The sequence below is a fragment of the Drosophila takahashii genome, chromosome 3R (assembly GCF_030179915.1).
Source record: "Drosophila takahashii strain IR98-3 E-12201 chromosome 3R, DtakHiC1v2, whole genome shotgun sequence".
Taxonomy (NCBI): Eukaryota; Metazoa; Arthropoda; class Insecta; order Diptera; family Drosophilidae; genus Drosophila; species Drosophila takahashii.
In genome coordinates, this window is record NC_091681.1 from 3,464,862 (window position 1) to 3,492,268 (window position 27,407).

At 44.4% G+C, this 27,407-nt stretch overlaps 1 protein-coding gene across 1 annotated transcript; it reads left to right on the plus strand.

Annotated features, from left to right (window-relative positions):
- The first annotated feature begins 11,160 nt into the window (after positions 1-11,160).
- LOC123002450 (uncharacterized) lies at positions 11,161-15,707 on the plus strand. Its single transcript, XM_070216048.1, has 4 exons — positions 11,161-12,261; positions 12,360-13,133; positions 13,184-15,424; positions 15,495-15,707. The coding sequence occupies exons 1-4, from the start codon at positions 11,161-11,163 to the stop codon at positions 15,705-15,707; spliced, it is 4,329 nt and encodes a 1,442-aa protein (XP_070072149.1).
- Positions 15,708-27,407: the final 11,700 nt, after the last annotated feature.

A 27,407-nucleotide genomic window follows, 5' to 3' on the forward strand; every position in this document is an offset into this window, starting at 1 on the left:
CAGATTTTGGGCCATAAGAATGCGGGACGAATAAGTTTCTTCCACTGGAGAAGGTGGTTCGGCGGGTTGGTGGCCTCCTTTAAGGCAATTGATACATAGCCCAACCTTTTTGACCTCCCTTAATCGAGCAGACGGTGCAAGGTTGCCGAAAGATGTGCATGAGTATATAGAGTGGCTAGGATTTCTACAAAAATCACAAACCTGACCGTTGGAATTAGTTGCTACAAATGAATTTCTACTATTGTTAAGTTTGTTCCTTCCAACCTGCTTGCCAGACGCGTATGTGGCCGTGGCATGTTCCATAGTTTCCAGGCGATGGCATCGTGCTTCTAAAAACGATGTGAAATCCGCGATCTTCGATATTTCCCCCATCGATGCATTTTCTTCCCATTTAGATTGAGTAGCTCTGTCCAATTTTTGAAGAAGTATGTAGGCAAATATTGCTCCAGAAAACTCCTCCGAGGTGCCCATTCCCAGAAGAGCGCGCAAATGTGCATTTCTTGTCCGATAGTTTCCGTAGTTTTATTGCAGACGGCACCTCCACCTTCTCAAGCCCAAACATCACGCTGATGTGTGCCTGAAATACAAGACGCTTGTTACTAAAACGTTTATTTAATAGATCTAGCGCTGCAAGATAGTTTGCGTCAGAAATCTCCAGCGCTCTGATTGTATCTAACGCCGGGCCATATTCGAAGGATCGCAGATATTAAAGCTTCTCGATATTTGACAATTCCGAATCGTTATGTATTATTGATCTGAAAACGGAGATGAAACCTGCAAACTCCGTGTAGCCGCCAGCTAAGGTTGGCAATTTTACTTCCGGGACGCGCGATCTGTTGGCCACAACGACGGTTGGCCGATCCGATGAGTCTTCATGGCGGAACGTAGAGCAGGGCGGCTCCTCCGGCCTACGAATCTGCAGTTGGCTGCGAACACGCAATATAATTGCCATTACACAATTGTCGAAAACTTCACGAGTTTGGCTATCGATTTCGTCGTTGTCTAATTCTTCAAGCGCATCGTGCGCAATATTAAATGAGGTTGTGTGGTAGGACAACCACACACACACCCATACACATACCCACACACACAACCAGGAGGTCCAAGAGGCCATGAAGACAGCGCTCTCAGGTCAAGCAGAGGTCCGGGCGATGCAAGACACCACCCCGATTGAGATACTGGATATCGACGAGTCAACTACAGGCGATGAAGTCCTAGAGGCCCTATACTCCTCTCTGGATGAGGACATACCAGTAGAGGCTTCATCAACAATGAAAAGCGCAATGAGAGGAACGCAATCCGCGGTGATTAGGCTTAAACCCAGCCTCGCCGAGCACCTGCTGAAAATCGGTAAAATGCGCATCGGATGGGTAGTCAGCAGAATAAGACGAAAACTGGAGGTAACCAGATGTTTTAAGTGTATGGGGTACGCACATACCGCCAGAAACTGCCGCACGAAACACGCAATCTCTAAGGACACGTGCTTCAAATGCGGACTGCCTGGTCACAATAGCAGGAACTGCAGCAACCCTCCGAAATGCTTGCTATGCACTCGGAAGGGGCTTCCAGAAACCGGTCACTCGGTCTTCAACCGACGCTGCCCGGAATACCAGAAGGCACTAGCCCAGCTCAAAGATGGTTAGGGTACTGCAGCTAAACCTTAACCACTGCAGAGCAGCGCAGGACCTGCTCGCGCAAACAGTCCTGGAGAAGAACATAGATGTGGCAATCCTCAGTGAGCCATATACAGCAAAACATGACGGAGTATGGCTACAAAGCCATGACGGCGGCGCAGCAATCTGGAGCTGCTCACCAAACAGCGGACAGCTAACCGAGCGACTAGCCAAGCCTGGATACGCAAGGGCTAAATATAATGGGACGTTTCTCTACAGCTGCTACATTTCACCCCGCTTCACGCTACCGGAATTTGAGGATATCATCTTCGACCTGGTCAGCGATGCGAGTGGAAAGTCACCAGTGATCATCGCGGGAGACTTTAATGCCTGGGCTACGGAGTGGGGTTCCAGCCGCTCAACGCCACCAGGAATATCCCTGCTGGATGCCTTTGGTGCCCTAAATGTGTGCTTGCTGAACGTCGGAAGTCAGCCAACGTACAGAAAGGCAAGAGGGAAGTCGATCATCGATCTGACCTTTGCGAGCCCGGTCATCTTCAGAACTTCCAGATGGACGGTAGAAGACCTGTACACCCATAGCGACCACTTCGCGGTGATCACGGACACCGGTGCCGGCAGGGCCACAACCTCGCTCACATCCGGAGCCACCCGATTCAGAGAGGGAACGCTGAATCAAAGCCTGCTCCTTCGCGCAGTACAAGGCCTGACGGCACGACCCATCAACGACGCATGCGAGGCGGCGATGACGAAAGCTAGGATTGGTGGAAGACGTCACTGCCCGGTACCCTGGTGGAACGAAGACATTGCCAAAGCAAGAAAGGAATGCCACGCAGCCAGAAGGCTCTCACAGAGAGCTAGAAACTCAAGGAGCTTTGACCACGCCCAAGTCCTCCTCAGAGAAAGGCGAAAGGCCCTTAAAGATGCCATCAAGCGAAGCAAGCAGAGGTGCTTTCAGGAACTGTGCGATGCAGCAGACGCCCAACCATTTGGGGCTGCATATAAACTAGTAACTGGGAAACTATGCAGACCTCCTATGCCCAGAGACCCTGCTCAGCTGGAAGACATAGTCGTGTCGCTCTTCCCAAACCAAGCACCGCTTGAGGCAGGCCCAGACCCCAACACTCTGGGAGAAGCAGAGCTAACCACGGACCGTGAAGTCCTTGAAACAGCAGCCAAACTAAAAAATGGGAAGGCACCGGGACCCGACGGAGTACCAAACTCAGCGCTAAAGCACATAATAGCCGCACACCCTGAGGTCTTTGCGCAGATGTACAACTGTTGCATCACAGAGCGAGTAGTACCAAAGGCCTGGAAACTCCAAAAGCTGGTTTATTCCAAAACCAGTCAAGGACCCTAGCGACCCGTCGGCAAACCGCCCGCTTTGCATGCTAGACTCAATAGGGAAGATCTTTGAGAGGATAGTCTGCAACCGGTTGGAAACCGAACTAGCGGCCAAACGCGGGATCTCCGAGCTGCAGTACGGCTTCAAGAAGAAGCGCAGCACCGTAGACGCTATCAGCACGGTGGTGAGACTCGCCTCTGATGCTATTGCAGGTACCAGATGGGCAGGAGGGGACAAACACTACTGCCTTGTGTGCACGCTAGACGTCCAGTACGCGTTCAACACGGCCAATTGGAGTCGCATCCTGGAGGCCCTCACAAAGCGGGGGATATCACAGTATCTGATCGATATCCTACGCAGCTACTTCACCGATCGAGTGCTGATCTACGAGACGGACCAAGGCCAACGCCGACACAGAGTGACTGGAGGTGTCCCCCAAGGCTCAGTTCTTGGACCGACGCTATGGAACGCGATGTACGATGACATCCTGCGGCTCCCACTTCCGGAGGGCTGCACCCTCATCGGTTTTGCGGACGACATCGCCTTGGTTTCGGTGAGGAAGGAGCTCGAAGAAGTAAAGGCTTCTTGCAACGCCGCTGTAGGCTATATTTGCCAGTGGCTACAACGCAACGGGCTCAAGCTGGCTGAACACAAGACGGAGGCAGTCTTGGTGAGCAGCAGAACAAAAGTAGAGCAGGCTACTGTCACCGTTGGAGCTACAGAAATCACTACTGGAAGGTCCATAAAGTACCTCGGCATCATGCTTGACGATCGGCTGACATTTAAAGCCCATCTGCAATACGTCGGAGAAAAAGCTGCAAGAACCACAGGTGCCATTAGCAGAATGATGGCAAACACGACAGGGCCGAGACAGCGAAGCAAGAAGCTCATAGCAAGCGTAGTATCCTCGGTGATACTCTACGGATCGAGCATTTGGGCACCAGCTATGAAAATGGAGTCGTACGGCAAAGAGTGCAGACGCAGCTATAGGCTATGCGCCCTCAGGGTATCCAGCTGCTTCTGCACAGTGTCAGAGGAAGCGGCACTGGTGTTATCCGGTATGATACCACTAGACCTACAAGCTGACGAGAGACAAACCGGAAACTCCGTCGCACGTGAACAGCGATGCCAAACCATCGAGAGCTGGCAACGAAGGTGGGATAATGCCAGCGCAGGCCGCTGGACTCGGAGGCTCATCCCAAGCATAGACGCATGGACTCGCAGGAAACACGGCCAGGTGGATTTTTACCTAAGCCAAGTACTCACGGGGCATGGTTGCTTCAAAGCATACCTCAATCGGTTCGGGCATGCGGATGACCCCTTCTGCGAGTACTGCAAGGACGGGGAAATAGAAGACGTGGAGCACTCCTTCTTCAGGTGCCCACTCTTCAGCAGACAAAGGCGCCGCCTAGAAGATGACATCCCGGATCTTTCGCCAGACACACTGGTGAAGCGCATGCTATCGAGCGAGGCTGCATGGAAAGCAGCGGCAAATAAGGCCGCTATCATCATGAAGGAGCTCCGACACCGAGAATGGGCCAGAACTCCAGTTATGATTGACCCCCCTCCCGTCCCGTGAAGTAATGCCTAGCGGCGGTTCCGCGGGACTGGACACCTCACCCAATCCATACCCTACCCACATCCCAACCCCTGTTACTTGTATTAAACTTGTTAATAAAAAAAAAATACCCACACACACACCCATACACATACCCTCACACACACCCATACACATACCCACACACATACACTCTCTTTTAGACTTACTGTACTTTAAATTAAACGATAAAGTTAACTGTAATTATAACTGTAAACTGCAAATGTAATATGGTCATCCCTTTCTAGCTTTCACTTTAGCTTAAGAGATAAATTGTATACATATATCCGTCCCGCTCTCACGAAGGAGCGGGCGGAAGAGAGAACGTGGACTGTGCGATTCACTTTGTGTTTAGCTGTGGAAGAAGCCGGTTCTATAAAATAAAGATCATAAACTTAAACTACAAACTATTCGGAGTGCAACTTATTCTATCACAATATCAGAAGTGGTTCTTACTCACAATGCCTGACACCGATTTAAATCAGTTTACGGTCGTTCAATTAAAGACCTGGTTGAGTGCGCTTGGGCTACAAACCTCGGGCCCAAAAGCGGAATTGATAGCGCGTCTGCAAACCGTCTCACCGGAGACACGTGGTAATCCACCAAATAAACCAACAATTCAGGATGAGCAGCCGCCAGAAGCCGAGACAGACGGAGCCGCATCTTTGCCCATGGAGCAGCAATTGGGAAGCGCACACGCATTGGAGGCTTTAATCGGCCCTGATCCAGTGACGTCACCAGTTTACGACATCCGCATGGAGCAGCTTTCTCTTGTGGACGTCGAAAGGGCCATGTTGCAGAAAATACGAGACGAGATCGAGGCAAATAAAACCGTGTTACAACGCATTCAATCGGAGATCGCTGACGTCACCAGGAACAAAACCAATCTTGCACAACATATATATCATGACGTCATCGACAACAGCTTTGAGAAGTCCGGCAACCCTAACGATTGCGCTTACAGCACCACTGTTAACCCTAACAGCAACGAGGCTAACATCAACAGAGGCATCGATATCGATAAATCCAGTGCTGGAAAGTAGATTGGAAACAGTGATGAACAACGCCAAGTCCCAAATGTAAACAAACTGCTGGAATCTCCAACAACTTCGATCGCATTGGCAAAAGAAGTCACAATGGACTACGACAACTACAAAACATAGTGCAAGTGTACAAGTTGGATACCTTTGGTGTGCGAATGCTCCTAATTGCCAAACTCAAAGGAAAGGCTCAAATCTGGCTGCACGCAAACGCCACCCGGATTCTGGAGCCGACCGATCGCCTGTGTGAACAGCTGATCTTGACCTTTGGAGCCAAAATGACAAAAGGAGAGTTAAGGAACGCGTTCCACAGTCGTCAGTGGCGTGCCGGAGTAAAGTTCGCTTCATACTTCGATGAAAAAATCATGATGGCGAACGACATAAACATCGACAAAGAAGAGCTTCTAGAGAACATCATCGAAGGGATTCCAGCCGCAGGACTGCTCGATCAAGCGCGCATACAGTGTTTCTCCGAACCAATGCAAATGCTTAAAGCTTTTGCAGGAATTCGTTTGCCTGAACGTAGGTTCGAAGCCAATTCTTCGCAGCGCTCATCGGAAAAGATTGCAGCCACCAAGGATTTCCGCTGCGCCAATTGCAATTCTAAGGGACACTACGCCATAGACTGCCGCAAACCGAAAAGGGAGCCCAGTTCCTGCTACGCATGTGGGAAATTTGGACATTTCGTGGGACAATGCCCAGAGCGCAAGAGCGCAAATACAAATAATTAATTTCAGCATGCCTCATAGACACGGGTAGCCCTATATCATTCGCAAAAACCAATATTATATCGTTTCTGAAAACTACTTCGGGCTAAACAAAAGCCAACTGAAAATTTATGGATGAATTTTATGTTACATAATAAAAGAAAAATTAAAATGTTATTTTTACCTGTACATTGTGCCTACCGAATCTATGAGCCATGATATTGTTCTTGGGAGAAATTTTATGGATGCTTGCAAGTTATAATTAGATTTAAGTGTTCTAAAAATGGTCACAATAGAGTCTGCGAATACTGAACATATTGTGAATGTGAATAATACCCTCAATCCTAATACCTGCAATTTAACACAAAATTTAAGTATCAATTACGAACCGAAAAGTGCTATCGAAATTCCGAAAAATGCTATTGGAGTTAGTGAAACAGTTAGTGCAACAGTTAGTGAAACCGTTAGTTCTACAGTTAGTGAAACAGTTAGTCCTACATTTAGGGAAACAGTTAGTCTTACAATTAGTGAAGCAGTTAGTACTCCAGTTAGTGAAACAGTCAGTGAAACAGTCAGTGAAACAGTTAGTGAAACCGTTAGTCCTACAGTTAGCGAAACTGTTAGTCCTACAGTTAGTGAAACCGTTAGTCTTACAGTTAGTCCTACAGTTAGTGAAACCGTTAGTCCTACAGTTAGTGAAACCGTTAGTCCTACAGTTAGCAGCACATTTAGTGAAACTGTGAAAGACACAGTTAGAGATACAGCTGAAACAGTCGGTAAGACAGTCACAAATGCAGCGAGCCAAGCAGTTAGTGATACAACTAGCAAGACGGTCAGTTATAAAGGTAATGGAACAATTAGCAAGGTAGTTGGTAAGATAGTTGGTGATACAGGCAATAAATCAGGCAGCCCCATAGTTATACCCGTTACTCGTAGAGTAAAAGGGTATACTAGATTCGTGCAAAAGTATGTAACAGGTAGAAGGAAGCGTTTGCGACCCTATAAACTATATATATTCTTGATCAGGATTACTAGCCGAGTCGATCCAGCCATGTCCGTCTGTCCGTCTGTCTGTCCGTCTGTCTGTCTGTCTGTCTGTATGAACGCTGAGATCTCGGAAACTATAAAAGCTAGAAGATTGACATTTTGCATGCAGATTCTAGGAGTTCCTACGCAGCGCAAGTTTGTTTCAAAAGGGTGCCACGCCCCTCTAACACCCACAATCGCATATATACGATTTTAGAAATTTCAATATTTCGGAGAAGTAAAAATGCAGTTTTATGGTGTTTATCAATACCTATCGAAACGTAGAAGAAATTTTTTAAATCGGACCAGTCGTTAAAAAGTTACGGCGGATCAAAGTTTTTATCTCTATTATCGCACTTCCTTTAGCTGAGTAACGGGTATCTGATAGTCGGGGCACCCGACTAAAGCGTTCTCTCTTGTTAGTGAATCAATTGGTCCAACGGTTTCCAACCCTGTTGGTAATAACGTTTTACCAAACAATAAGAGCGAAAATGATATGACAATTGCAATATAGGAAATTATGAACATTAACCATATTGACGACGAGAGAGCCGATTACTTATGCGGTACAAATGATAATACAGCCTTGATACGACAATTGAAAGAGATAATTGAACACCATTACGTGAAGGTAGATAAACCAAAAGAACCGTTGATTAAAATCGAAATAAAACTCAATTTAGAGAATTCAAAACCCTTTAGCTGTGCCCCACGACGACTCGCCTATGCCGAAAAAGAAAAATTGCAAAAATTATTGGACGATTATTTAGAAAACGGAATTATACAGCCAAGCCAATCGGAATACGCTTCGCCTATAGTATTAGTAAAGAAAAAGACTGGTGACATAAGACTTTGTATAGATTTTAGAAAGCTTAATAACGTTTTAATTAAAGACAATTATCCAATACCCCTAATCGATGACTTACTAGACAAATTAGTAAATAAGAAAGTATTTTCTAAACTTGATTTAAAAAACGGTTATTTTCACGTTTTCGTCAATAAGGAGTCAGTTAAGTACACTTCATTTGTGACACCATTAGGTCAATTTGAATTTCTTAGAATGCCAATGGGTCTTAAAACTGCATCAGCAGTGTTTCAAAGATTCATAAATAAAATTTTCGACGATCTGATTAGAAACAATCAAGTGATTGTATACATGGACGACATAATGATAGCTAGCAAGGATATTGATGAACATTTCCAGATTTTAAAAGAAGTACTCTTTAGACTTGCTAAAAATAAATTGGAACTACGAATGGATAAATGCGAGTTTCTCCAATCTAGTATTAAATATTTGGGTTTTATTATAAACGGCGAGGGCATTAGAGCAGACGACAAGGGAATAGAAGCAATCCAAAGTTTTCTTGGTCTATGCTCATATTTCCGCAGATTCATTAAAGATTTTTCGACTTTAGCTAAACCGTTATATGATCTGTTAAGAAAAGACGAGAAATTCCATTTTGGACAAAAGGAATGAGCTGTTTTGTGATGCTCAAAAATAAGTTTGTAAAAGCACCAGTATTAGCCATATACAACTACAAGGACGAGGTAGAACTACACTGCGACGCCAGTTCTCTGGGCTTTGGCGCCGTAATGCTTCAGAAAAAAGAAGACGGTAAACTGCACCCAATTTTTTACTTTTCCAAGCGCACAACCGTTGCCGAATCGAAATATCATAGTTTTGAGCTTGAGACAATGGCAATTATTCACGCATTGCGTAGACTTAGAATATATCTATTTGGTAGGCATTTCAAGATCATTACCGATTGTAACTCTCTCACATTAACGCTTAACAAGATTGAACTCAACCCGCGTATAGCTAGGTGGGCATTAGAGCTACAAAATTACGACTACGATTTGATACATCGGGAAGGCAACAAAATGCAACACGTGGACGCTCTTAGCAGGTGTACAAACATCTTAGTGGTAGAAACAAATTCATTCGAAGACAATCTGGTTATTTGCCAAGCCAAAGATCCAAAAATACAAGTGATAAAAAATCAGTTAGAGGAAAATGAGCACAAATTATTCGAGATGAGAAACGGAATAATTTATAGGAAAAGCAACGATGGCAGGTTATTATTCTACGTACCTACAGATATGGAAGAGCATATTCTTTTTAAGTACCACAATGAGATCGGTCACATAGGAAGAGACAAAATGTTAGACATAATTGGTAAAAGTTATTGGTTTCCAAATGCCAAGGATAAATGTCTAAACAACAACTGTTTAAAATGTATAGCATTTTCCCCCAAAATAGGTAAAGAAGGATTCCTACATTCAATTCCAAAGGGCAGCAAACCCTTTGAACTTATCCACATTGATCATTATGGTCCAGTCGATTCGGGCAGATCAAAGAAACACATATTTGTCGTCGTTGACGGGTTCACAAAGTTTGTACGTTTATATACAACAAAAACAACAAATACCCGGGAAGTTATCTTAGCCCTTAAGGATTATTTTAGAGCGTATAGCAAGCCCAAATGCATAATTTCAGATAGAGGAGGCTGTTTCACGTCTAAAGAGTTTGACGATTTTATGGCATTATGGATTTTATTTTAAGCATATGAAGATAGCGACGGGATCGCCCCAAGCAAACGGCCAGGTCGAAAGAATCAACAGAAGCCTAGGACCAATGATAGCAAAACTGACAGAACCAGAAAAAGGTATATACTGGGACTTGGTAATAGATAAAGTAGAACATGTATTAAATAACACACAGCACCGCAGCATTAGACAATGTCCAAGCAAAATGTTATTTGGTTTAGAACAAAGAGGAAAAATAGTAGACGAGTTGAAAGATAAATTAGAAGAATTGTACAGTGAACCGATAGACAGAGATTTGACAACCATTAGGATCGAAGCAGAAAAATGTCAGGAAAAAGCACAAGCCTACAACAAACTGCAGTATGATGAGACAGCCAGTAAACCGTCAGAATATAAAAAAGGAGATTATGTAATGGTCAAGAATTTCGATAGCACAGCAGGTGTATCAAGAAAACTAATTCCAAAGAACAAAGGACCCTATGTAATTTCGAAAGTATTAAGAAATACACATACCCTCACACGGAGATGTGCGTGATATTCAAAGTGCGCGGACGTGTTTTCAAGTAGCTCTCCCGTAAATCTTCTTGGGCATCGGAATCCCAGCTGCAAAAAAAAGGAAAACTGCTGCACCTCGGCAAGCTTGGTACTCACGCAACCAACACAGGGTGAGATCCTCCAATCTACAGCCGCCGAGATCCGGAAAGTTGCCCCTGAGCATCTCTCTGCTGGACAGAGGAGGCAGGGCCGGGGGGTAATCCAAATCCCGCGTTTTTCCGCTTTTTCCGCTTTTTCTGCATCTGCTTTTGGTTTTTCCTCCTTTCCACGGTTTTTTCTCCCACGATCACAGCTGATTAGTGTTGAGAAACCCCGAGCAGAGCCCAGCTGATCAAGGCCAGCGTTGCCACCCCGCCGCACTAGAGGCCAGTGCGGCCACCTGGCCAGTGCTGCCATTTTTGGCCAGTGCTGCCACATCGGAGACACCCGTAGTCGCTCTGCTAGGTGTCGCAGCCAAGAGCTTTTGACAGCGCGACACTGCTTTACAACAAAGCCCGCCAAGGCGAATTTCGGTTTGAATTCTTCGACGGTAGCACAATAGAGGTAAAGACAAAGGATCGCACTGTCATCCAACCCCACCGCTAGGCGGCCTAGGCGGTGAAACCCCCATCGAGCGCCGGAAAGAAATTTCTCGGCCAGCGAGGGAGTTCTACCGAAAAGAAATTCACCGATTAGCAGCCAACGGTAGGGGCGACCGCTAAGAGGCTTACCGATGGACTCCGCGGCGGAAGTCGGCAGCCTCACGGGTTTCGACAAACGGCCGAAGGTCGGTCGAACGCCCCCACCTTCAGCGCCGCCGGTCCTGGCTGGGGAAATGTTTCCTTTCGAGCAGACCGGAGAAAGCGAGACGCCAAAAAGGGGCAGGGAGCCCACGAGCCCTTCAAGCCCAGAGAAGGCCAAGAAGACCAAGCGCCAAAAATCCCAAATGGTGCTGGTGAAGGACTTGGAAAGCCTCATAGATGGATTGATAGCTGCATGCATCGAGAAGAAGCCGGCGGTGCGCCATATAAACCAGAGTATGAAAGATACTCTGATGAGCATCAAGGAGATCCAGATAGAGCTCAGCGCGCAAGTTGAGGAATCGGCGGTGCTGAAAACCCGCACGGCTACGCAGACAACGCCAGGCCTAGCTTCATACAGCCAAGTTGCCAGAGAGGCAAACACCCGTGGGCCAGAGCCAGGAAGGTCCCTCACGGAGTGGTGCAGAGTCCGGACAAGGACGTCCGAGCAGACGGCTCCGAAGAAGAGCAAGCCGAGCAAGAGGGTCCGCCCTGACGCCCTTATCATTAAGGGAACTGAAGGGCACTCTTACAGCGAAATCCTCAACCTGGTAACGAGGAGAGAGGACAACAAGCTGGAAGATGTGCGTAAGAACGTTCGCCGGATCAAGCGCACAGCAAAGGGAGATCTCCTCCTGGAACTGGATGGCGCATCAAGGGAGGACACCCAGTCCATCAAGGAAAGCTTAGGCAACGTCCTTGGAGACCTGGCTTGCGTCCGGACAGTTGTGGAAGAGGCCCACGTTGAAGTACGCGACTTAGACGACCTGACCACCAAGGAGGAGGTAGCAGCAGCCGTGCACGCCCTAACGGGCCACCAGGTGGACGTTTCAAGCGTCAAAGCGCTTCGCCCGGCTTACGCGGGCACAAAAATGGCGGTGCTCGCACTTGCGCCGCAAATAGCAGCAAAACTCCTCGCAGAAGGGAGGGTAAAGGTGGGCTGGTCGAGCTGCCGGGTCCGAGAAAGGGCATCCGAACGGAGGTGCTACAAGTGCCTTGAGTTTGGGCATATAGCGCTCCGGTGCAAGAGCGGAGTAGACCGCAGCGACTGCTGCCTGAAGTGCGGGCAACCCGGGCATAAGGTCGCTGACTGCTCGCAGGAAGCAAAATGCTTTCTTTGCGACCGAGCTAGGAAGGCAGACGTGAAGCACATCGCGGGCAGCAGGAGATGCCCCATGAGCAAAAAATCGTCGGAGAGGTGAAGATCATCCAGATTAACATCAACCACTGCGAAGCCGCGCATGATCTGCTAAGCCAGACCGTGCGCGAAATCCATGCGGACGTAGCGCTGATCAGTGAGCCATACAAAAAGACCGCCGGGCAGAACTACATTTTGGATGCGAAGAAGTGTACAGCTATCTGGACGATCGGCTCATCCCGACCCCAACAAGTGCGCGTCGGATCCTACTTCATCCGGGCCATGGTGAACGAGTTCCTCATGTATAGTTGCTACCTGCCACCGCGCCTCACCCTCCCGGACTTTACATCAGTTCTGGACGAATTGGTGGATGATGCACGGGGAAAGAGGAACGTGGTCATTGCTGGGAACTTTAACGCATGGGCAGAGGAGTGGGGATCGGCCTACACGAACGCGAGAGGGAAAACCCTGCTCGAAACCATCGCGTCACTCGATGTAGCCCTACTAAACACAGGATCGGAACACACTTTCAGAAGAAGCGGAGCCGGCTCAGTCGTGGACCTCACCTTCTGCAGCAGCTCGCTGTTTCAACAAGCACGATGGCGCCTTGGAGAGATCTACTCCGCGAGCGACCACAAGGCCATAATCTGCGAAATAACGCGAAATAGACCGCCAGCATCAGCCCCAACACACAGCCGCTTCAATCCAAAGACGCTCCAGGAGGACGCGTTCCGCAGGACATGGAGAGACCCGGATTTGGGCGAGCACGTGGAGAGGAGCTCTGAGAAGCTAATGGAAGCCATGGCAACGGCATGCAGAGCCAGCATGACCTAGAACCGGTCTACTGGTGGACAGAAGAGATTGCAGCAGCCCGTAGCGAGTGCCTGCGCGCCAGAAGGCTACATCAGAGGGCGAGAGGTCGCATAAACCTTGAGCTCAGGAGGCAGGAATACGCCGAAACCAGCAGAGTATTAAAGAGACTCATCAAGCTGACAAAGCGAAAATGCTTCCTGGAACTGTGCGATGCAGCCGACCAGGACCCCTGGGGTTCAGCATACAAAGTGGTGGTCAAAAAGATGAGCCAGGCAAAACCCCTCGCCGCAGGCGAAGCCAACAAAACGAAGGAGATAGTAGAGCACCTGTTTCCAACAGTGCGCCCAGTTCCACAGCGCGAACAGGTAGCAGCAGCAGCTACATCTCTGAGTATTGTCCAACCGGATGAAATACTGAAGGTAGCCAGGGACCTGCCCGTAGGAAAGGCTCCAGGTCCGGACGGCATCCCGGACAGGGCAGTAAAGCTGGCGATGCTCGAGCACCCTGAAGCATTCGCTGACGTCTTCAACCATTGCCTCGGGGAAAATACCTTCCCAAAGCGGTGGAAGATCCAGAAGCTGGTCCTGCTACCCAAGCCGAACAAACCGCCAGAGAACCCGTCGTCGTACAGGCCAATATGCCTGATCGACCATGTAGGCAAGGCTCTAGAACGGTGCATCAGCAACAGACTGCAGGAAGCCATCTCAGCAGCCGGGGACCTGTCACCCATGCAGTTCGGCTTCAGGAAGGCAAGATCAACGGTGGATGCAATCTCGACAGTAAAGGACATCGCTTCGAAGGCAATAGAAGGTACAAGATGGCGGGGAGGCAGTAAGGAGTACTGCCTAGTCGGGACCCTGGATATTAGAAATGCCTTCAACTCAGCGCGCTGGGATGCTACACTGGAAGCAATCCGACAACTAGGAGTACCGGAAACCCTAGTAGGCATCGTTCAGTCTTACTTCAGCGACCGCACCCTACTCTACGACACGGACAGAGGGACGATGGAGCACAAGATTACTTGTGGAGTACCCCAAGGATCTGTTCTTGGACCGCTGCTCTGGAATGCAATGTGCATCAGCAACAGACTGCAGGAAGCCATCTCAGCAGCCGGGGACCTGTCACCCATGCAGTTCGGCTTCGGGAAGGCAAGATCAACGGTGGATGCAATCTCGACAGTAAAGGACATCGCTTCGAAGGCAATAGAAGGTACAAGATGGCGGGGAGGCAGTAAGGAGTACTGCCTAGTCGTGACCCTGGATATTAGAAATGCCTTCAACTCAGCGCGCTGGGATGCTACACTGGAACCAATCCGACAACTAGGAGTACCGGAAACCCTAGTAGGCATCGTTCAGTCTTACTTCAGCGACCGCACCCTACTCTACGACACGGACAGAGGGACGATGGAGCACAAGATTACTTGTGGAGTACCCCAAGGATCTGTTCTTGGACCGCTGCTCTGGAATGCAATGTACGACGGAGTTCTATGGTTGGCACTACCAGGAAGAACCAGCGTGGCCAAAACCATTCCGGAAGCAGAGCAACTCGGAAACGAAGCAGTGGCAATTATCGAAGAGTGGCTCTCGTCGGTAGGTCTCAGCATAGCGCACCACAAAACCGAGGCGGTCCTCATATCCAGCTGTAAGGCGGTCGAGACTGCGAGCATCCAAGTTGGAGGCTCCTATATACGCTCAGCAAGAGCAATACGCTACTTGGGAGTCTTGATAGACACGAGACTGTCATTCAGGGAGCACCTGTTCGAAGCGAACAAAAAGGCCGCAAATGCCGCTAGAGCTCTATCGCGTATAATGCTTAACACAAGAAGACCAAAACAAGGGCGTCGACTCCTTCTGCAGTCGGTAATTTGGGCAACAATGCTTTATGCCGCCCCTATATGGGCCGAAGCTGTTGGCACAGAGTCGTATATAAAGGGCCTGGTATCAACCTACAGGCTATGCGCTCTAAGAGTCTGCTCCGGATTCCGCACGGTATCGGATGAGGCAGCCCTTGTGATCTCCGGAATGGTCCCTATAGACCTTCTGGCAATCGAGGCTAGGGAGATTCACGAAAAAGTCAAAGCGCTTGAAAGGCGATGCACTCCCCTACAGAGACGCGACATCAAAACTAGGGCGAGGGAAAGGAGCTTAGGAGCATGGCAGGCCCGCTGGCAGCAATCCACGAAAGGACGCTGGACCTTCCAGGTCATTCCCGACATTAAGAGGTGGATGCAAAGAGGAAAAGGAGAAGTAAACTTCTGGCTAACGCAGATCCTAAGCGGACATGGGCTTCAACTGCCCCCAATGTGGAGTGGAGGAGACCGCCGAGCACGTGATCTTCACCTGCCCACGGTTTGAGCGTGAAAGGGAAGAATTCCTAGGCGAGACCAGGGACCCTGTTGCCCTGGGAGACCGCATGATCTCGGATGAAGAGTTCTGGGCCCAGATGAGCAACTATGCCGCCGTAGTCATGAAGACCCTACGGAAAATAGAGACAGCTCGAGACGAAGTTCGACGAGGGACCTTGAGATGAGCCCCTGAGCCCCAGAGTAAATCCTGACCCTGCGAAGCAAAGCCACGCGGTAGTCCCGCAGGGATATCAGGAACCAAATTCTTCTTCTATATTCTCTGTCTTACTATATTTTCCATGTAAAAAACTCTGTACACACCACTCCCAGATCTCTATAAACCCATTCCCCATAATAAACAGACTGATTAAAAAAAAAAAAAAAAAATACCCTCACACACACCCATACACATACCGACACACATACACTCTCTTTTAGACTCACTATACTTTAAATTAAACGATAAAGTTAACTGTAATTATAACTGTAAACTGGAAATGTAATATGGTCATCCCTTTCTAGCTTTCACTCTAGCTTAAGAGATAAATTGTATACATATATCCGTCCCGCTCTTACGAAGGAGCGGGCGGAAGAGAGAACGTGGACTGTGCGATTCACTTTGTGTTTAGCTGTGGAAGAAGCCGGTTCTATAAAATAAAGATCATAAACTTAAACTACAAACTATTCGGAGTGCAACTTATTCTATCACAGTTGCTAATTGGTTTATTAAATTTAGACGCACTTTTAAATCAATGGTACTAAGCTCCCCAATAGCGCCTTGGGAAAGCTCATTGCTAATACTTTGCACTCGCTTAATAAGGGCATTTACTTTGCGTTTGTTAAAAGACACCCTGTTTTGCGTCGGCGTCTCACTTCCCACTTCTTCGTCCGACATAGTTTACCGCAATGTTCTGTTAGCACTCAACACCAAAGTCGAATTCGAACGCGAGTACAGTTGCCGCGGGCGCGAAGAAGGTGGAATGAGATACAGATGATAAGAACCGTTGCAGCGAGACCGGTGTTCACGAAACTGTATTTGAACCCGTTCACTGTATGCGCGTATGAATGTGTGCGACAATTCTAAAATGCACGCTCGCACTGATTTTTAATTATTTGTTAATTTGATAGCCGAATTGCTATCACGTCGGGGTCACCAAATATTGCGGCTAGAATGAGCTTTTTCACTAGCACTTTTGCCCAATACGGCGCTCGAGAATCCAATAACTAAACCACTGAATACAAACAAATTGTCCGAATTAACAATATAAGTATTCGTTGTTTATTGGCGAATGTATGTACAAAGTTTGATGAGTTCAATTCAATGATTGCAAGGACGGCAGGCCAAATGCTTGCCGTTTGCATGCGAAACGAAAAGGCGAGAGGTAGTAAACGAACTGAATTACGATCGGACGCAGCCGATGACTCGCTGCAGCAGCCGAAAACAACAACAAGGGACAGCTGTTATGCGACGCTCTTCTTCTTAGCTGTGTTGCGCGGTCTAGCTAAGCGCTTAGCTGGACAATTCTCTTAAAAATTGTTTAATTTTACATTTAAAAATTGTTTAATTTTACATTTAACAAGAGAGAACGCTATAGTCGAGTGCCTCGACTATTAGATACCCGTTACTCAGCTAAACAACTTAATAGAAATATTAAGAACGCATATTGCTTTTCGCCGCTCGATTTTTACCCAGGGATCTCTTTCTAGAAGAGGCTTTCTAGAACTTTCAATTCTGCCTAGCACATCTTCCGTCTCTCTCTAGCGCAGGTGAATGCACTTGTGAAAAACGTATACGAGCAAAAAGAGACAAAATATGCGCCCCATTTCAAATAATTTAAAGGCCTACTTTTGAAAACTATTTTGTATAGAAATTGTTGTTGGCATTGATTTACACTTTTACACTATACAATGTTTGCAACGCAATTGAACATCCTAAGTGTGTGTATGTACATGTATTGTATATACATATAAGCAAATCAAAACATATTCAAATATACATATGTACATACGTATTTGGTCAAAAGTTCGAATCTTAAGATTAATATTTAACTTGGAAACATTTGGCTTTGCTTACAGCATTTGTAGTAATTTTCTATTTTCTTCCATGGTGGAAATTAAGAAGGTACTTACTTCTGCTACCAAATGAAAAATAAAACCTAAGCATTTGATCCACAGGACTGACTATTGATCGAAAATCGTTTTGATCGGAGTTTAAGTTTTTAAAATCCAAAACAAATTTAACTTAAATTGCCTCTTTCCCCTCCCCTTGCCCTACAGCACTACCCTTCCCCATTTCTTGGCTGTTGCTCTCTCGGCCGTTGCTCTCTTGGCATCCGCTCTCTGGGTTTCGCTCTCTCGGCGGGCTCCCAAAAAATGCAACGCAATACCTTAGGAAATCAAAATAAATTCGTTAAAAATACTGTTCGTAGAATTACTTTTTATTGTTTTATAATTTTAGGTTGCCCCTAGAACATAATCTAGTGACAGTAGGCCGCTAAACCAACACTTGAATTGGGTTAACTCGGAGATGTTGAATACACAAGTATTGCTTGAGTACTGATTTTATTTGGGAATATCTGGGGTTTATATACATGATTTCAGAGTCAAGGGGGCCACCATGGCGAAGGTATCGCATGGGGGTTTGTTAGTTATAAATACATTGCATCACTTAGGTTCTAAGATATACAGAAATACAAAGTCATACAATTTGTCTCCCATGCAAGGGATTAATAGGCTAGGGTTAGTAAAAATAGAATGCTGGAACGGCAGGTAGCGGGGTTTGAGCTGGTGCTGGCTGTGGCTGCTGTTGACATCTTAGGGACTCAAGTGCAGGCGCTAACATACTCCCGGCCGTTGAACAGGTGTTCAACATCATCCAATGTTGATCTCAAAGGCGTCGGACGAAGGCATCAGATGGTGCATCCTTGATGAGCTGAGTAACCGAGGTTGTTCTGCTAGTTCGATGTCCTTTGAAGATGATGACGTTTGTGGAGGTGTCTTCTTTTGGAATCGTTTCCACAAGTAAACGACTATGACTCCGAGTGACAAAACCAAGGCAACATAGGCACTTATGTGGTGGTGTGGTAGATCAATGATCTCTGTTGGCATTTTTATTTTGAGCCTGGGAAGTAATTCCTTACTAAGATCATTTAGCTCATTATAACTCAACTTCAATGAATTATTTAAATTTGAAATCTTAGTATCCGCTGCAGACGATTGATTTAAATTGCCAAATCGAGCATATGACAATTTCATCGCTCCTGTTGACGTCACTTGATGACCAATCACACTAAGAATTGAGTTTCGTAGAGTGCACTTTGGGTCCAAAACTAGAAGTCCAGTATTATCAATATTAATGGTTGATAATTGATCGCCACATACTGCAGAGAGCTCCATTGGTGCTTGCATTGAGAAAATCCATTGATTTTTGGCCTTTAGTCTTTGCCATGAAAGGGATTTCGTAGATGTCACAGTTTGGCATAGTGACGACGATTTGTTAATTGAAATTCGCAGTGATTGTCAATTGAAAATATCATTTGCTTATCTGAGCAAATATATACGTCCTCGTTAATGGACTTGCATTGATCAAATTCTTTAGCTGTCATAGCAATGAATTGATCTCTGTGTTGATTCACAGCTATAATTGGATGTTCAATATCCAGTGATATCATTTTGTTGTCGACTATCACAGGTATTGGTACCAAATTATAAAGCTCAAAAAGCTGCGTTGAGATCAAAGGCAGTGTAATTTTGAAGATGACATAATCCTTTACAACCTTTGCTTCTGCTTTCATCAACTTGTACAATTGTAACACATCGTCCTTAACCATGGGAAGCATTTTTCCTTGAGGCATATGAGTTTTAAGTTTATGTATATGCTCTTGAAGTTGTTTTGGCGATACGAGCAGCGGACTTATTTCATTGTAATAAACATTTGTTAACACATGCGAAATTTCTGACTGGACTCTTTGAATACTGGCCGCCAATACACTCAATTGATTGGTTAGTGCTATATACCATTGAAAGGTTTTTAACGAATCAAGTCGCGCGTTGGTTAAATCCACTCTTTGCTGGTTCATGATTCTGATTCTTCTGTCAATGACGGCCTCATCTCTTTTCATTATATTTATGGTGGAATCAATTATTGATGTTTGATTCTTCACCAATTCCAAGAGATAATCTTCATTCGTTTTGACCTTTTCAATGGTCAACGACATCTTTTTGGCATACTCCGTGTCCAATACTCCAAAGAGACTGCTGGCAATATTTCCAACAATGTTCAGCGGCGAGCGTCTATTCCTGGACATATGGAGTAACTCATTCTCAGTTCGGATTTCCTCGTCGACGTGTTGAAAATGCATGTATAACGCAGCACATGCTTGTACTGGTTGTATGTGAGAACACATTTGGCCGACCTTTATCGTTCCAAGGTAAAATGTTTTTACGTCCTCCAAATAAGGTTTTAAATCGTAATATGCGATAATTGTCCAATCAGCAGTTTCCAGTTGAGTTGTCCCAAGTTTTTCATAGTAAATTCCAGGTTTTGATCCCAACCTGGTTATATTTATTGGACTTGCCGCAGCTAGTGGTAGCAGCAGTAGAAGGATTAGCAAGGGCATTGACAGGAGGGGAAGGGTTGTGCCTTTGCGCCTTTTTGGTTCCTGATCATCCTTCTCATCCTTCTCATCTTCGTCATTTATATCCTTACGTTTTTCTCCTGGATCCTCTTGACGAAAAAGTGGAGCAAGATTATGAATCGCTCTTTTTAATACACCTTTTGGAGTGTCAACCTCTACAACTCGTACATATCCATCTGGGCCTGGAAGGAGCCTTAAAATCCGTCCAATGGGCCAATGAAGCATAGGCACATTGTCTTCTTTTAGAATTACCATCATGCCCTCTTTTACGTTTTGATATGCTTTTTTCCATTTACGATGTTGTTGAAGACTTGTTAAGTATTCACTGGACCATTGCATCCAAAATTCGTGCTTCAGTGACTGCACCTGATCCCACTGTGCAGATAGGGATTTTATTTTTAATGGCTCGGGATCTGGTTGTGCTACAAGTGGCTCTCCAATCAGGAAATGACCAGGTGTAATGAACGTCCGATCCTTTGGATCATCAGAAATTGGATTTAGTGGTCGGGAATTTAACACAGCTTCGACATTTGTTATAACTGTGCTTAACTGCTCAAACGTGAGCTCAGCAGTGGTCACCTTTTTCAACAATAATGTTTTTGCTGACTTTACTGCTGCTTCCCATAACCCACCAAAGTGAGGTGCTCTTGGCGGAATGAATTTAAATTGAATTCCTTTTGTGTTACATAGCTGCACTATGGAGTTCTTAGCTTCCTGAGAGTGTATAGTTTCCTTCAATTCCATTAGCTGGTTGTTGGCTCCTACAAAGTTTGTAGCATTGTCGCAGTATAAAGTTTTGCACCTTCCACGACGGCTTATGAACCTTTGTAGCGCTCCAAGAAATGCTGCAGTTGTTAAATCTCCAACGACTTCCAGATGTACCGCCTTCGTCGCAAAACATACAAATACGGCGATGTATGCTTTATCAGGTCGCTTGCCTCGGACCTTATGATGAATCTTCAAGGGTCCACAAAAATCCACTCCAGAGTTTAGGAATGGTCTATTTTGAGAAACCCTATGCTCAGGTAGTTTTCCCATAACTTGCGACATCAATTTTGGACGATATCTTGTGCATGGAATGCATTTCATGATTACATTCCTAACCATGGAAGTGGCTTTGACAATATGATATTGTTGTCGAGCAATACCCTTCAAGGTATTTTGGCCACAATGCATATTTTCGGTATGTAGTTTTACTAACAACATTTTCACAATTTCGTCGTTGTAAGGCAATAAATATGGATTCCTTGCATCACGAGAAATTGGTGCGTTTTCGATTCTTGTTCCTACTCTAATAATAGAGTTTTCGTCCAAAAACAAGTCAAGAGAGGACACCTTACTGCTGCTGGGTATCGGTCGTTCAGGATGTCCATGTAAATGTTTCAGCTCATCTGCGAAGTCAGCTTGTTGTACATATCGTACTATTATCCTCCTGGCTTGTTCCAATTCGTCCAACTCTAGCAGCACTGTATCCTTCCTGTTTTTACGATACCAGAATCGTAACATATAGGCAATTATACGTTGTAGACGATTAAATGAGTTTCCGTGGTTAATACGGTATATTTCGTCTCCGTCCGAACTTGTTGCAAGAGTGACTATTTTTAGCTTTCTCTCCAATGAGATGCTGTTGTTTTTAGGGGCCTTAAAGAGGGATGGCCATTTCTCTTCAGGTCCGTGAAGAAATAGTGGTCCGTATAACCATAAAGTGTGTGCGCCTAATTGAGATGCGGGGATTCCTCTTGATAACACATCTGCTGCGTTGAGATTTGATGACACATGTCTCCATTGGTTTGGACTGGATGTGTCTTGTATTTTGGACAATCTATTTGCAACGAATGTATGGAAATTCGATGCCTTTGCATTGATCCAACAAAGTACTATTGTTGAATCTGTCCAGTAAAATGTTTTAATGGATTCTGTGCTAAGTCTTAGATCCTGTTTGACTTTGTCGGCTAGTTCGGCTCCTAGAACAGCCGCGCACAACTCCAACCGTGGTAGGGTTTGTTTTTCTAGAGGCGCTACTCTTGACTTAGCGCACAACAAACGTACAGTTGTTTGTTTGTTTTTATAAATGGCTCTTACGTAAACAGCTGCACCAAATGCCCTCTCAGAAGCATCCACGAATATGTGTAGCTCCTGTTTTTGTGGGACTTTCCCATCATAAATGTGACGTGGAATTTTCATTTTGTTTAAATGTTGCAGATCCTGTCTGATGGCCTCCCACCTTTCCTTTAGGGAATCTGATATTTCCGTATCCCAATCCAGTTGTTGAAGTGACAGGGTTTGCAGAAATATTTTGGCCCTTATTATCACTGGTGAAAACAGGCCAAGAGGATCGAAGATTTGACCGACCTCAGAAGCTACCACTCTTTTAGTAATGCTCTGAGTTTTTTGCTCTTGTGCTCTGCCACACAAATGATCGTCCTTTGGAGCCCAATATTTCCCAGTGTTTTTACACTGGTATGTTCTAAAGCTGCACCCAAATTTATGGTGCTGACGACGTCTTCAGGTAGGAATCCTTTTAATAATTGGTGTGTATTAGAGCACCATTTTCTTAGTTTAAATCCGCACGGCAGCAGGATTTTATTTAGTTCTTGTTGAATCCTTTCTGCGTCCTGTATCGTGTCTGCTCCGGTCAAGCAATCATCCACATAAAAATCGTTTTTTAATGCGGCTGCTCCTAGTGGCCATTTTTCAGAGTTAATATTGGCTAAATGTTCCAAGCATTTAGTGGCCAGGAACGGAGCTGATGTTGTGCCATATGTCACCGTCTTTAACCTATAATACTTTATTGGTTCATTTGAATCATATCGCCAAACAATCATTTGGTTAAATTGATCATTTGGATTCAACCATACTTGGCGATACATTTTTTCAATGTCTGCAGTGAAGACATATTTGTGAGTTCTGAATCTCAATAATATAGAGAACAGATCACTCTGAACAGCTGGTCCTGGATGCAGCACGTCATTCAAAGATTTTCCTGACGACGTTTTACAGGAGACATCAAAGACTACTCTTAATTTCGTAGTAGTGCTCTCTGGTTTCAGAACACAATGATGTGGGATGAAGTAGTGAGCCTTCGGTATTTGTTCCGGCATTACTTGCTTCATATGGCCAAGTTTTTCATATTCTGCCATAAATTCGTTGTACATCCTCTTAATTTCTGGACAGGTCCTTTTTTCCAACGAATAGAAGCGCCTTGTAGCGATATCGCAAGACTTGCCCAGGGCTGAAGGATCTTCAGAAAACGGTAATCTGACTATTAATCTGCCATCTTGTGCGTGCTGAAGATTATTAATAAAGTGCTTTTCGCAGTGCCTTTCTTCTGGAGTCCTGTATTTTCTAATTGGCTCTAATTGGTCCAACTTCCAAAACCTTTCCAACGATGATTTCGCTTCCTCAGCTGAGGAAACTACCATGCAGTTCTGTGGCATTTTTGCACTCATGTTAACTTTTCCAGCAACGATCCAACCCAATTCAGTATTTTGTAGAATCGGAAAACCTGGATATGTTTTTATTTGCTCAGGTTTAATAATGGAAAAATGATGTTCTGCGCCTAGCAACAAATCAATTTTAACTGGTCGATCAAAATTGGGATCCGCAAGATTAATGTTTTTCGATATTTTTAGATCGGTTATTTTTATTTGTTCAGTGGGTTGATCTGCCACCATGTGCGGGAGAACAAAGGCTTCAACTCTTGTTTCGAAGTCACTATGTTTTGATTTGATTAACACACTGACGCGTCCTTTGCTTATTCGCGGCTGGCCTCCAATTCCCTCAATTCGTAAATTTGTTGGGGAGAGTTTTAACGATAACCGCTTTACCAATCTTTCCGAGATTAAATTGATCTGTGAACCGGAACCAAGGAGCGCTCGAAAGTCTCCTTCTCGACGATTGGTTCCTTGTACTGTCACTCTAGCCATTGCTAACAGTGTGTACCTTTTCTCAATACTGTTTGTCGCAGCAGAAGCAGCTGTTTTTTGTTCAGTATTAGATTTTCCGTTACTTAAATGTAACAACGTATTGTGTTTTTTGTTACATTTCATGCATGTATATTTAGACATGCATTGTTTGGATATGTGGTCTGCCTTTAAGCAATTGACACACAGTTTCTTTCGCTGGACCCAAGACAGCCTTTCAGCAGGAGAAGTTTCCTTACATTTATCGCATTTGTATATGCTATGCCCTTTTTGACAAAACAGGCAGGCGTATGAACTTGCTGTTGCAGAGGCACTTGTTCTATGTTTTTCCTTATGCGCCTTTCCACTGATGGCTTCAAGTGCCAGAAATCGTTGTTCTAGAAACGCAAGAAATTCTTTTATTGTTTGAATTTCCCTTGTGTCTAATATTGTTTGCTCATAAAGAGTATGAGTAATTCGGTCTAATTTTCTTGTCATATGAAAAATTAGAACCGGATCCCATGTGTCAGTCATAATTCCCATATTTCTTAATGCTTGCAACGATTCATTAACATTGTCATGCAGATTTTTTATTGATTGAGAATCATTTGACACGTTAGGATGATCAAAAAGTTTTTCAAATATTGCGGTAGACAGCACACGCTTATTATTAAAACGTTCTTTCAGCATTGTCCAGGCAGTGTCGTAGTTAATTTCTGTTAACTCTAAATGCCTTACTAATCTTTCTGCTTCTCCAGACAGATTAGCCTTAAGATACCACATTTTTTGTATTTTTGGTATCGCTGATTCATGAACCATTTTATTAAAAATGTCATGGAATTGTTGCCATTTTAAGTAGTTACCATCAAATTTTGGAATGGAAACCTTTGGCAATTGAATTGATGAAATCGAAGGTACCGCATGATTAGTGGCTATTGAAACTGTATCAGTTGATGGTTGGCAAAATTGTAGCATTGCCTTTTCAGCGGAGATAAATCGTTCCATACTATAACCTGCCTTTTCAGGTTCGATACATACTTTATGGATTTCAAAATGCAGACTTTCAATTTGTTTCCATAAATTGTCGATTACCGTTTTATAGGTAAATTTATTGTCTGGACATATTTGATTCATAGTTCGAGACATCGAATCCAGAACCGCTGCTTGGTGTCTGATCAATTTTTTGATTTGTTCCACCTCATCAGACGTGGCCTCTAACGTCGGAAATTGCAGAATTTTAGCATTGAATTCTTCCATAGCCTTATGAACAATTAATTTCATCTGCTCATAATAATTCTTTTCGAAATATTCATGCAATATTGCAGCACCTTTAGATTCTTCAAGAATAGCTTTATTTCCTTTTTCGAATGATTTCCACAGATCTTCAATTTGTCGTTTCCTATCTTCGAAATACGTAACCTTTTCTTTTCTTGTGTGAGAATCCTTTTTGATGTTTCTAAGCACAACTTGGATCTCTTCACCAATTTGGCTTTGAATGGCAATCAGTGTTTCAACCTCCATTTTTTCCTTACTAACGTGTCTGACCCGTGGGAAGTTAATTTATTCGCTTTAATTAAGCTGGATACGCTTCTACTCGCAACCGATTTAGTGGTCAAAGACACGTAAGGTTTTTTGGATTGTTGACTACTTGAAATTTAGATTTTAAATCGATGATTATCTTGGGAATCGCCAAGTTGACTCCAGTAAATCAGATTTATTTTTGAAGTTATGTATAAAGAGTCGCCAGTTGACTACTTTAAATTTGAGATTTAAATCGAAGATTATCCTGGGAATCGTTGTTATTTAAGTAAGTTAATAAAGTAAGAAGAATCGCCAAGTTGACTACTTCTACTTATAAATTGTTTAAATATTGGAGTCGCCAAGTTGACTTCCAATAATTTCGTAACAGATCGCCAAGTTGATAAGTTACTCCTTGAAACAATGTTCAAGTTGTTCGGGAAAACGGTCGGAGTTTTATTCGAGCCAGATTTCCCTAGTTATCTTTTCTGTTAATCAAATGATAAAAACAGATTTAAGACAACATAAAAAATCTAGATGATTCGATCGCCAAGCTGATCGAGAATCTGTCTAGTTCGTATGTGTTGAAATTAGTCGCCAAGTTGACTAGAATTTCATACACTGGTCGGGGTCACCAAAATGTTCGTAGAATTACTTTTTATTGTTTTATAATTTTAGGTTGCCCCTAGAACATAATCTAGTGACAGTAGGCCGCTAAACCAACACTTGAATTGGGTTAACTCGGAGATGTTGAATACACAAGTATTGCTTGAGTACTGATTTTATTTGGGAATATCTGGGGTTCATATACATGATTTCAGAGTCAAGGGGGCCACCTTGGCGAAGGTATCGCATGGGGTTTTGTTAGTTATAAATACATTGCATCACTTAGGTTCTAAGATATACAGAAATACAAAGTCGTACAATTTGTCTCCCATGCAAGGGATTAATAGGCTAGGGTTAGTAAAAATAGAATGCTGGAACGGCAGGTAGCGGGGTTTGAGCTGGTGCTGGCTGTGGCTGCTGTTGACATCTTAGGGACTCAAGTGCAGGCGCTAACAAATACTTTAAAAAAAATGTTAAAAACTTAAAAAATTAAACTTAAGCATTTGGGCCTAAGAATAACCATTTACCAAAAAATCATCTCGATCGGAGCAGCGGTTTAGATTTTTTAAATCAAAAAGTTAATTTTTAATGTAGCCCCCAAATTATGGGGGACATTTAATTAGGCCCTTTCAAGACCTAAAATTCTGCAAAATCAAAATTTCGAAACTCCAACCAGTTTAGAAGTTAAGCTTAAGTAAATCTAAGGATTTTTTGCTCTAAATATGGATATTGGAGCTGTTTGGGGCCACTGGGGGGACATGTCGGACCTTAGTGGGCGCCTACGCCCCCAATGGAATACTGTGAAAAAATTTGGCTGCTCTAGCTCTTATGGTTTAGGCTGTGGTCGTATCCCCCTAAAAATCGGTCTTTCATTTTATAATCTTTAGAGATGAATGTGATCCAAGTAAAAGTGGTGACATTGTATATTTTTTTATCAGTTACAATGTTATCAATGCAATTTTAATTTGCGCACAAATATGTATACTTGTTTGTAAATTGTAATTTGTTGTTTTTAAATTTGTGATTTTGAATGAAACGAAAACATTTGTATAAATCCAAAGGAAGTTTAATATGTATGATAATAAAAATAGCCCTCTTATAATTGCCTGCTTCTCACTCCCAAAAATCGAATTGTGGCAAGGGAGAGCAAGTGTATTTTTTGCACACGCCTCTTCTAATACTTGCGATATTAATTTGTTAAATCGTCGATGAAAATATATAT

Coding starts and splice junctions, on each gene's coding strand:
- LOC123002450 (XM_070216048.1), top strand. CDS start 11,161: ATGGACTCCGCGGCGGAAGTCGGCAGCCTCACGGGTTTCGACAAACGG. Junction 13,134..13,183: donor ACCCGGATTTGGGCGAGCAC/GTGGAGAGGAGC, acceptor AACGGCATGCAG/AGCCAGCATGACCTAGAACC. Junction 15,425..15,494: donor TGCAAAGAGGAAAAGGAGAA/GTAAACTTCTGG, acceptor GGAGTGGAGGAG/ACCGCCGAGCACGTGATCTT.